This window comes from Ostrea edulis, chromosome 3, assembly GCF_947568905.1.
Source record: "Ostrea edulis chromosome 3, xbOstEdul1.1, whole genome shotgun sequence".
Classification (NCBI taxonomy): domain Eukaryota; kingdom Metazoa; phylum Mollusca; class Bivalvia; order Ostreida; family Ostreidae; genus Ostrea; species Ostrea edulis.
The window spans coordinates 54419488-54431936 of record NC_079166.1 but is presented as its reverse complement, the minus strand read 5'-3'; the positions used below and the strand labels follow the sequence as shown (position 1 = coordinate 54431936).

General features: G+C 36.2%; 1 protein-coding gene across 8 annotated transcripts in view; it reads left to right on the top strand.

Annotated features, from left to right (window-relative positions):
* The window catches only part of LOC125675165 (uncharacterized), a 79814-nt gene extending 70650 nt beyond the window's left edge, over window positions 1-9164 (top strand). For 4 of the 8 annotated variants that reach the window (XM_056158155.1, XM_056158163.1, XM_056158158.1 and 1 more), the window contains 2 exons: window positions 1680-1776; window positions 8593-9164. In XM_056158155.1, coding sequence (XP_056014130.1) covers window positions 1680-1776; window positions 8593-8640 — 145 coding nt within the window. In that variant the 3' untranslated portion in view covers window positions 8641-9164. Of the gene's footprint in view, window positions 1-1589; window positions 1777-8592 lie in introns of those variants that run through there. The other 4 variants (XM_056158156.1, XM_056158161.1, XM_056158160.1 and 1 more) reach the window with 2 other exon arrangements.
* The last annotated feature ends 3285 nt before the right edge of the window (window positions 9165-12449 follow it).

Below are 12449 nucleotides of genomic sequence, written 5' to 3'. Positions count from 1 at the left end.
TCCACAAGACATGTCAATGGATTTTGTGTGGGTTTGTTTCATTATACCGTTTGAATGCACAGTAATATTTAGAGATGTTGAAAATAGGTTTCCATACTTGTTTTATTTTATAAAATACATGTAAATATACTCTACCACAAATACATTCATTATTAAATTATTTGTTTTCCAATCCAATATTTTTAGGTCACCTGAGTCACTCAGGTAATTTATTGCAATTGGTCTGTGTCTGTCGTTGAACATTTTTAACTTCTTCTTAATAACTACCATTCCAATTCATTTCAAATTTGGTATGAAGCATCTTTGGGACAAGGGGGACATGTACTGTAAATTTCAGGTCTCCAGGTGCCTTAACAGTGGGACAAATAACTGCCAAAAATTGAAAATGTATCATGATGTAGAGGAGGAAGGCTTCTACCAAATTATAAATTTCATGATCCCCAGGGTAGGGTTTCTGACACCAGGGCAGGGCCAAACTTGGTATATAGTGTTTAATATGTGTAAGACACTTGAGTAACATCTTCTTTAGTACTATTGATCCTAAATTGAAACTAAATGGATATTTAGATGTATAAAATCTAAATGAATACTTAGGAATAAGGGAAAAGGATTTACAAAAAAATGGTGAATTTCACAACCCAGGGTTTTGGCTCGAGGATGGGTCCAAATTAGTGATATCTTGTAGTGTTTTGATGTTAATACACCTATTATATTATGTAAAGCCTTTCATCAGTGAATGCACTTTTGAGAGCATCCAGTGAAATTTTAAGAATACATCTTTTGTTTTATACTGTTGCTGAACATAAGAATTTAGTTAAGATATTCAGAACAGGATTTTCTTCTAGATTTCACAGCCCCTGGGAATAGTGATACTTTTTCACTGGTAAGGTGACCGATAAGGCTTATGGGCCTCTTGTTATGAGAAGACCTTCGTTATTTCAGTGTTTGACCTCTTAATCTTGACCTGAAAGTTTGACCTACTTGTAATAAAAATTTGATCTATTCAATATCTTCTGATTGAGCTTTTGTATTTTGTATTTAGATTTCTTATGGCAAGATCTTTCATTTCAAACCATACTTTATGACCTTGTGACCTTAGTCTTATACAGAACAGCAAGATCATGTAATTTGTGTTGAGGCATTTTTGTGTTATGTGAATTCATTTTTATTATTTTGTGATCCTTTGGGGCTAGGTTTAGGCCACAATATGGGCCGGGTCAAAATTTTTCATGGGAATAAAGATTGATTAAAGAAATCCTTTAAAAATTGCAAAAGCTGAACGATGGCAGGGTTACTCAGGTGAGCAATATGGCCCATGGGCCTCTTGTTATAAATTTTGGCCAACTTCACTCCCTTGGGCTACTAGATTAATGTCATTATCTCAACATTATTTGCAGATTGAAACAACATGTATTTATTCTAAACCCTGAAAAGCCATAGGAAATGTTATCATTAAACATATACAATGTATGATGGTAGTATTATATAGTTGCTTATACAACTAAGACATGTTCTATATTGAATCTTTGATCAGAATTTCACCGTACCGAAATAATAATATGTATTGTGTATTTTCATAATTTTTTAAGGTGAAAGATTTCCCATTATGTGAGTATTAGATATTAATTTTGTTAAACTCGTACTCTAATTGGTACTTATTTGAGCAATTCTTTTTTCAGCATCATAATTGGATGTAGCATTGGCATTGCACTTATAGCCCTACTAGTGATCGGAGTGTTTTTTTGTATGAGAAGAAGACGTGGTTTAAAGGTATGTGTAAGTGAATGTTTTTATTGTAACTACTGTATAATCTGTAAAGACTCATGATTTGCTGATAAAAAGATAGGTTATAAGTAGTATAATTGTCGTTAATGTAGTGTATATTAAAGTTGGTAGACATAGCTCTGTCAATATTCATGGGTAACTAAATTTTTTTTGGTGTTTGTAGACTTTATTTCGTAGGTATACCTCATCTCTAAAACCAATCCATAATTACTAGTTATTTAACACTCATATGAAAAATTGCTCAAAAAAAATAACGCAATTACTGGTTAAGTAACACTCGTATGAAAAATTGCTCAAAAAAGTAACGCACTTTCCATGGTATTTCATTGTTAGGTAATTTGTTTATATTTGCAACTGCACGATTATATAATGCCACAGTGACGTGTCTGCTTGTATTTACATTGTATATATGTTATAATAATTAAATGATAGTAATTAGTTGTTTAGCTCACCTTAACCAAAGGCTTCTCTAATCATATTTTGTCCCTTGTCCGTCTGTAAACTTTTAATATTTTCGACTTCTTCTCCATGATCACTGGCCCAGAAAAGTCGAAATTTACATGAAAGCTTCCTGATATAGTGCATATTCAAGTTTATTAGCAGCAACCGGGTCACCTAAGTTTACGCAGGTGACCTATTGCAATCGGTCTGTGGTCGTTGTTGTGCGATGTGCGTCGTGCATTAACAATTGAACATTTTTAACTTCTTCATACACATGTAACTACCATTCCAATTCTTTTCAAATTTGGTATGAGAGGGACATTAATTGTAAATTTCAGAACTCCTGCACTCATGGGGCTTGAGGTGGGGCAAAAATTGACCATTTTCAAGAGTCTTCTTCTCTACAACCGCACATGTGTAAGAAGAACTACATCCATGGTGATGTAGAGCAGGAAAGTCTCTACCAAAATTGTACATCTACATGTATATTTCATGATTGCTGGGGAAGGGGTTCTGACCCCAGGGCAGGGCCAAACTTGGTATATAGTAGTAATGTGTATAACACTTAAATAACATATATCGTGCTATTGATACTAAATTGAAACTAAATGGATATCTAGAAAGAGCAGGTAGTCCTTTACCAAAATTGTGATTTTGATGATCCCAGGTTTTTGTATCAGGGTGGGGCCAAAATGCTCAGCTATTGAATGTGTGAACAATAGAACATTTTTAGGTCCGTCGTCGTCCATCATGCGTTAACAATTGAACATTTTTAACTTCTTCTTGATAACTACCATTCAAATTCTTTTCAAATTTGGTATGAAGCATCATTAAGACAATGGGACTCCAGCACCCCTGGGGCCCTAAGGGCCGGGGCAAAAACTGTACAAAATTGATCAATTTTCAAAAATCTTCTTCTCAAGAACCACACATGTGAAAAAACAAGAGGCCCACAGGCCTTATCGGTCACCTGAATGCAAGTGAAAAAGTATCACTACTTCCATGGGCAATGGAATCTAGAAAAAAATTCCTGTTCTGAATATCTAAGCTAAATTCTAATGTTCAGCAACAGTATAAACAAGATGTGTTCTTAAAACTTTACTGCCCTCAAAAGTGCATACACTGATGAAAGGCTTTAAATATTAGGTGTATTAACATTAAAAATATTATAGGATTAAACATTCTTTTTGAAGAATTTATCGATGTGTAAACTCCGGACATTTTACTCACAAACTGAATAAAAGTGCAAAGCACTTTTATGTTAAGTTTGTGAGTAAAATGTCCGGAGTTTACACATCGATAAATTCTTCAAAAAGAATGTTTGATTCTTATAATTCCAATTCATTCACTTTATTAACAATTGCAAAAATTTTAATAGTTTCCTCACACTATGTTATTTGTTTTCAGGCGTGTATGAATACATCACGTTTTTGGATTTATTGATGTGTAAACTCTTGTTTAGCTTTATTATTGTCCAATCAAAACAATTGTAATAAATAACATTGGAATTATCAAAAGATATGACTAATTTGAACTCATCCTAAAGTCATGACCCTGGGTTATGAAATTCACCATTTTTTGTACATCCTTTTCTGCTATCTCTAAGTATGCAATTAGATTTTATACAGTATCAGCAAACTTACACATACATACTATATACTAAGTTTGGCACCACCCTGGGGTCAGAACCCTTACTCTGGAGAAAATCAAATTTACAATTTTGGTAAAAGACTACATACAGTCCCTGAAACGTTCTACTTTACCATTTTTCCGTTCGCTCACCGTTTGCTCACCATGCGTTCACCGTTCGTTCAGCGTGTGTTCACCGTGCGCTCTCCATTCATAGTTTTGCGTTCAGCGTGCGCTCATCGTTCGTTCACCGTTCACAAAGCGTTCAGCGTGCGCTCACCATTCGTTCATCGTTCAGTCTTTTCATTGTCATTCGGAACACCAAAGTGAAAGGACCAATCTTGATAGCAAGGCAAAAATGAAAATTGAACATGTGCGTAAGACTGGCAGGATACTTTCTTGCTATATCAGAAATTTAATTTTGAAGTACAAAATGTCAGGATTATCCACTGTGAATGCCGAAAAGGTTCATTTGAGCTTTTGTTAAAAAAAAACTTCTAAATGAGAGACGAATATACATGTAAGAGCTTGTCGTTATGAATTTCACCCAAGTACAAAAAATAAGGCAGTTTCAGGTAATGAAAACCTCTTCCTCTGTGTTCACGATTTAGCATTTACAAGTTCGGTCAAAAGCACAAATTATTATAATTATTTTGCATTGCTTGACAAGAGTTTTAAACAAGTCACCCCCCTCCTACTTTGAAAAATAAAAACAAATGATGCTATATAATGTACATTGTACCGTATGTACGTGTCAGAATGTCAAACTGATGTAGCTATTTTTGCGCCTATATTTATGAAAGACATTGTCAGTAAACTGATATTTAGTACACTTGCCAAATTTGAAACTTTTGTAACATTTGTCCTTAATCCAAAGATGTAATTGTTTATCTTGTACATTTATGCAATTAGCCTTTTAACATTCTACGGGTAGTTCAGTACAATAAACAGTTTTATCTACATCAAATATATACAAATATATTGCACGATCTAACTGCAATTTATGGTCACATAAATAATAAAAATAGTAAGTTTTGTACTTACATGTGCATAAATTCTAGGATTATTTCCTCGGGTCGATGTAGCTGCAACAAATGAATGACAAAATTTAGGAAGGAATATTTAATACTGTTAGGAGTGTTGATCGAGGTGTTGACACAGGGTATACCGTCCGTATTGTTTGTTTACTGCATCTATCTTGGCTCCTTTTGGGGGTGTTTGTTAATTACAGATATCCCAAACTATCAACCTTGTAAAGTTTGAAGCCATACATGAATACCTGTAATTCTGGATGTCACTACACATGTAGACTATAGTGTTTTCCTTTTCACATGCATTGTTTATATATTATACCCATGCATTAAATGTATCTGTACATGTAATGGTACATGTATACACAATGAACATACGAAATTTGTTTTTGTTTGTGTATGACTGTTGCGTGTATTAATGTACAATTTGCGATAATTTCATGAAATATATACATGTATACTAGGTACTTGTACAAGAATATATTACATTGAATATATCCAGAATTGTAAAATATGCTGTATCACGATTCCGGTTAATTTCATTTTTTATTAATTGATGAAATATACATGTACATGTATTTTATTACTTGATTATGAAATAAGTAAAATCCCAGGGGAAAATCCGAAACATTCCGAGTAAATAGCCCATTTTGCGTTCAGCGTTCGTTCAGCGTTCACTTTGCGCTCTGCGTTCACTCACCGTTAACCGTTCGCTCTGCATTCGTTCACCGTGCGTTCACCGTTCGCTCCCCGTTCAAGTGGGAAAGAAGAACGTTTCAGGGACTGTACCTGCTCTATCCATTTAGCACTATATACCAAGTTTGGCCCCGCCCTGGGGTCAGAACCCCTACCCCGGGGATCATTAAATTTCCAATCTATGTCCCCCTTGTTCCAAATATGCTTCATCCCAAATATGAAAAGAATTGGAATGATAGTTATCAAGGAGAAGTTAAAAATGTCTATTGTTCACACATTTAATAACTGACCATTTTGGCCCACCCTGACACCAAAACCCCTACCCCTGGGATCATCAAATTTATAATTTTGGTAAATGACTACCTGCTCTTTTTAAATATCTATTTAGTGTCAATATAGTATCAACCACACTAAAGATGTTATTTAAGTGTTTTACACATAAACACTATATACCAAGTTTGGCCCCGCCCTGGGGTCAGAACCCTACCCCGGGGATCATGAAATTTAAAATTTTGGTAGAGGCCTTCCTGCTGTAGCATCACCATGCATTTAGTTTTTCTTACATGTGTGTAGTTCTTAAGAAGAAGATTTTTGAAAATTTGTCAATTTTGGGCAGTTTTTGCCCCACCCCTAGGGCCCCAGGGATGCTGGAGTCCTGAAATTTAGAATTTATGTCCCCCTTGTCCCAATGATGCTTCATACCTAATTTGAAAAGAATTGGAGTGGTAGTTATTAAGAACCAATTGCATACTATTCGAATTCTTTACAAAGTTGGTATGAAGCATCCTTGGGACAAGGGGGACATAAATTGTAAATTTCAAGACTCCTGCTACCCTAGGGTCTTAGGGGTGGGGCAAAAACTGCCCAAAATTGACCAATTTTCAAAAATCTTCTTTAGAACTGCACTTGTGTAAGAAAAACTAAATGCATAGATATGTAGAGCAGGAAGGCCTCTACCAAAATCTTTAGTGCTATATTGATATTAAATTGAAACTAAATGGATATTTAGAAGGAGTAGGTAGTCCTTTACCAAAATTGTAAATTGTATGATCCTAGGGGTAAGGGTTTGGTTTCAGAGTGGTGTCAAAATTATAATAATGAATTGAAGAATTATTTGATGCTGTATAAAATCTAAATGCATACTTAGGAATAGCAGAAAAGGGTGTACAAAAAATTTTGAATTTCACAACCCTGGGTTTTGACTCTAGGATGGGTCCAGATTAGTGACATATCTTTTAATGTTAATACACATATTATGTAAAGCCTTTCATGTGTATACACTTTTGAGGGCATTGAAGTTTTAAGAACACATTTTGTTATCCCCCCCTCCCCAACAAAGTTGGGGGGGGGGGGGGGGGGGGGGGGAGGCTATACTGGAACAGGTTTCCGGGCTCTAAAGCATTATCCTTTCCACTTACAATCACCATATCAAACATTTGGACTACCCATGGGACGAAGATGTTCCCTATTGAATTTGGGGTCAAAAGTCAAGCACACTGGACATCAAAGTAGCAATATGGTTTCCGGGCTTTAAAGCGTTATCCTTTCCACCTTAATAGTCACCTTATCATACATGTACATATGGACTACCCATGGGACGAAGATGTACCCTATCAATTTTGGCGTCAAAAGGTCAAAAGTCAAGCACACTCCTAGAGAAGAGACAACCCAATGTTTTGTCATGCCCTTTCTTTTCTACACTCAGAAAAGGGGTAATTTATACCTATTAACAACACCCTTTGGGAGATTGGGGTAAGTGGGGGTATTCTTAGTGAGCATTGCTCACACTACCTCTTGTTTTATACTGTTGCTTAACATTAGAATTTAGCTTAGATATTCAGAACAGAATTTTTTAAAAAGATTTCATAGCCCAGTGTAGTAATGATACTTTTCACTAATACTCAGGTGACCGATAAGGCCTGTGGGCCTCGTTAATAAAACCTGACATATTCAATATCCTCTTAGTTATTTAAAGTAGGACTTTTGTATTTTGTACATAGATTTCTTATGGCTTCACATTTCATTTCATATTAGGACCTTTGACCTTGTATATGAAAGATCATAAACATAGTACTATGTAGTTATATAAAAGTTCTGAAATATAGCACGTAGTGTATATGAAAGTTCTTAAATATAGTATGTTAAGTGTATATGAAAGTTCTTAAATATATAGTATGTAGTGTATGTAAAAGTTCTGAAATATAGCATGTAGTGTATATGAAAGTTCTTAAATATAGTATGTAGTGTATATGAAAGTTCTTAAATATATAGTATGTAGTGTATATGAAAGTTCATAAATATATTTAAATTAAACGTATTAGGCTGAAATAGGCTATGCCTGCTGCCCAATCCCATTCACTTATTAGTGAATGGGGGCCTCCGTGGCTGAGTGGTTAGAGCATCACGCTCAAAATCACACGGCCTCTCACCCCTGTCGGCGTGGGTTCGAATCCCGCTCGCGCCGGTAAGTGAGAAAGTTTCTCAGTTTACTTTCAGAAGGTTGGTGGTCTCTTCCCAGGTACATTGTATGTGGGTACTCTCTTCCACCAATAAAAACTGGGCGCCACCAGATAACTGAAAAACTGTTGCGTGTGGCGGAAAACATCAATCAATCAATCAATATTAGTAAATGAAATATTGTTTTTAAAAAATATATGATATCTGCACTGTTAGGTTTCTTTCACAATTTTGTCAAATTATTTGGCTGTGACTTTTTATCATTTATCATACAATTTCAAGACAATTGATTTGAATTGTGTTCAAGCTAACTCAGAATATAAGATACATATTGTTCATGTCACTAGAGATGCAACTACTTACTGATAGTTTTTTTGTTGTTGTAAAATTTAACCAAGGCATACATGTAGTCCATGAAAAAGAGATGGTGTCTGAATATAATCATGACACAGTGCCGTATAGTAAGGAGAGGAAAAGAGGTCACCTATTTTAGAACACAATGTACTACTACAGACTTCAATGTTCCCAGATTGTGTTTTGATTTTATTTTCAGATGAAAGAAAATAATGGAACTGATCCAGAAAGTCATCCTTTACAGTGAAGGATCATGAAGGGTGTTTCGTCAAACTTGTCATTGGTTGAAGCTAAATGTTAGACGTTTTGTTTTGATGGAGCTGCATATTTCTGTACATTATTCAATAACTGTAAAACTTGTTGTGGTGCATATACGATAGTGTAGCATTTTTATTTGTATCTTTGTCTAAACCTTTCTTCAGCATTTTATCGGCCATGTGCCTGTTACAGCACCTTGCACCTTCACTAATCATAATCCCCAAATTAATAAACACATCCAAAAGTTCAGTTGTTCCAATGTAGACAAGTGGTTTGTTTCTCGGACTTTACACAGATCACACACATTGTATGAATTCAATTGCCGAATTGCTGATTTTGCGGTACAATTTCATCATCGTCATCATATATTTAGTAGGTATATTGTCATTGTGAGCTTTAATTGTCTGTTTGTCTTTTAAAAAGTAAATAATTCTGTGTTAATTCTTTTGCTTGTACAAGTAGGTTACCAAATTTATTATACTTGCATATGTAATAAATAAATTTCCTCCTAAAGATATCAGCTCTTCTGTGACGGAGGTACGTTCAGTATTCTATTGAATACATGAGTGGGTACAAGATGTGTACATGAATAATTGAAGATAACGAACAGTGATCAATCTCATAAATCTTATAAAGAATACAAAAACATGGACCCCTGCACATGCCAGAGGTGGGATCAAGTTTCATGACGGCCTCTTATGCCACAAATGTTTGATGACAATTAAGACAGAACGAACAGCGGAACAAAATAGGGGGCCCCTAGGCCTATCATTTCTCGCTTTCAGTTCGAGGATGTAAGAGTACCACCAGGTGGCTACTGAGGGTGGGTTGGGACTATCTCTACTCTGTGGTGTAAGGAAGGGACAAAGTGTTTACTGGATGGAGTCGGAGATCATAAAGGATAATTGATGCCATGCAGACAACAGGTGGTTGATGCCCTGAAGTTTATTTAGTTCGCCTGAACTTGATATTCTCCCTGTATCGTACTACTGGTAATTGCAATAAATGGGTTTAGTGCTGTACTGGTACCGCCCTGTGGCTCTTGGGGGTCGGGACAGATTTGGAAGTCCTTATTTCCACTCTAAGGGAAGAAGGTCGAGGAACAATGTGTCCACTTGCTGAAGTAGGGAATCATAAGGAGTACTTGATGCCAAGTAGATATATAAGAGCTCTGTGATACCCGGAAGTCTTTGAAAGTTTCATGGGCTGTCCTCTGTTTTCCAAGATAATATACAACCAATTTTGATCTAAACATATAAAAATGCTAGCGAGTCACCTTTATTGTAATTTTCTTTTGAAGAAACTGAATACTTAAGAGAGCTTCAAATATTTGAGATGTAAATATAGATGGAGATTGCTCCTCTGGCAGACGCTCAGCATTTAGAAGTGAGAATCATGAGTATTTCGAATATGACCTTAAAAACGGAGGATTCATTTCGCGACAGGTTAATTGACTTTCACTGTTGCTGCCATAAGTGCTATATATAAGCACAGGGCTTCACATACAGCTGGCGACGCCCCAATATGAGTGAAAAATTCTCTACGGGACCTAAAACAAGCAACCAACCGTAGACGGTCTGACCAAAACTTCATGATGAAACATTAATTTTTGTGAACGTTAAAAGCGTTCTGGACGCCTTGCTGCTGTCTAAATGTGAAAACACGTGGCGCGTTAAAATAATCCGTCAAACGGGTGCTGGAACAAATTATTCCGATTAGTTTCAGGTCAAAATGTCATTATGTTTTCTAATCATGGATTTCAATTAAAGGACGAATAATATGTGTCTTGTTTTCTCAAGGACCGCTAAGTCGAACAAAACATTCTATAAAAAGGTCATGTATGTTATTTTACTATCCGCAAAAGCAAAGGTTATCCTTAAAACGTTAAATGAAGAGTCATGTCTCCTTCAAGGGGAGATGACAAAGAGAATACAAAAATAGGGTGGAATTGTTTCAAATCTTCTCGAGAACCACTGGGCCAGAAAAGTTGAAATATACACGCCATTGACACAAATCATGGCCCCGGGGGGTAGGGTAAGGCCACAATAGGGGATCAAAGCTTTACATGCAGATCAAATGGAATGTCTTGTAAAATCTTTTCAAGAACCAGAAAAAGCTTCCTGACATAGACTAGGTGCAAGTTTGTTTAAATCATGGCCCACGGAAAGTATGGATGGGGGGGGGGGGGGGGGCACAATTAGGGATCAAACTTTTACGTGGGGATATATTAGAAAAAATCTTCTCAAGAACAGTAGGGTCATGATTTGCCATATTAATACGCAAGCATCCCCGGGTAGTGTCAATTCAAGCTTGCTCAAATCATGACCCCATAGGGTTGGTTGGGGCCATTACACAGGGGATCAAAGATTTACATATGAATATATTAAAAACATCCAGTAAGTCTTATATTTTTTTTATCAACTACACTACAACCACAGAGCCACGATTACTCATATTAATATGCAAGCATCCCCAGTTAGTGCAAATTCAAATATGTTCAAATCATGAAGCCCGTTGGTAGGGTGGTGCCACAATAGAGGATCAAAGTTTTACATAAGAATATATTAGGAAAATCTTCATCTCAACAATAGGATGGCCATGATTAGACTTACATGAAAGGTGGAGATAACGAACAGTGATCAATCTCATAACTCCTATAAGCAATACAAAATAGATAGTTGGGCAAACACGAACCCCTGGTCACACCAGAGGTGGGATCAAGTGCCTAGGAGGAGTAAGCATCCCCTGTCTACCGGTCACACCCGCCGTGAGCCCTATATCTTTATCAGGTAAATGAAGTTATCCTCATGTATTGATATGCAGGTAAATGGAGTTATCCACATGTATTGATATGCAGGTAAATGAAGTTATCCACATGTATTGATATGCAGGCAAATGAAGTTATCCACATGTATTGATATGCAGATAAATGGAGTTATCCACATGTATTGATATGCAGGTAAATGGAGTTATCCACATGTATTGATATGCAGGTAAATGGGAGTTATCCACATGTATTGATATGCAGGTAAATGGAGTTATCCACATGTATTGATATGCAGGTAAATGGAGTTATCCCCATGTATAGGATATGCAGGTAAATAGAGTTATGGGGGTAGGTTGGGACCACAATAGTGATCAAAGTTCTACATAGAAATGTATAGGGAAAATCTTTAAATATGGGCCAAGGTGACTCAAGTGAGCGATGAGGCCCACGGACCTCTTGTTCTAATACCAAAGGTTTTGACCTTGTTTGTTCATCTGAGCTGACAGCTCAGGTGAGCGTTTTTAATCACCTGTTGTCTATCTGTAAACTTAATCACATTTTCCTGAACCACTGTTCCAGCTTCGATCAAACAAATCATCCTTGGGAAAAGAGAATTCAAGTTTCTTCAAATGCAGGGTCATTGGAAGATAAACAAGACAAGGCAATAATAAGGTGGGATCAATTCCTCGTGAGAACAACAGACATATTGGCATGCAGGCATCCCCAGGCAAATTCAAATTGTGGTCCCTGGGAGTAGGACAGGCCCCACTATAGGGGATCAATTTTTTATATGTGATTATATAGGGAAATTTCGTTGAAAACCTTCAATAACAGCAGGACCATGATTAGTCACATCAATATGCAAGTATCTTCATCTAGTTCAAATTCAAATTTGTACAATTCAATACTTTCCTTTGTTGTGTGGATTCAGGTTTTCTTTTTATCAACATTATTAACCCCGGGGTTAGGGTGGATCAAATTTAACATAATTCATGTATACAGGAAAGAAAATTTTTCAAAAAGTTTCCAGA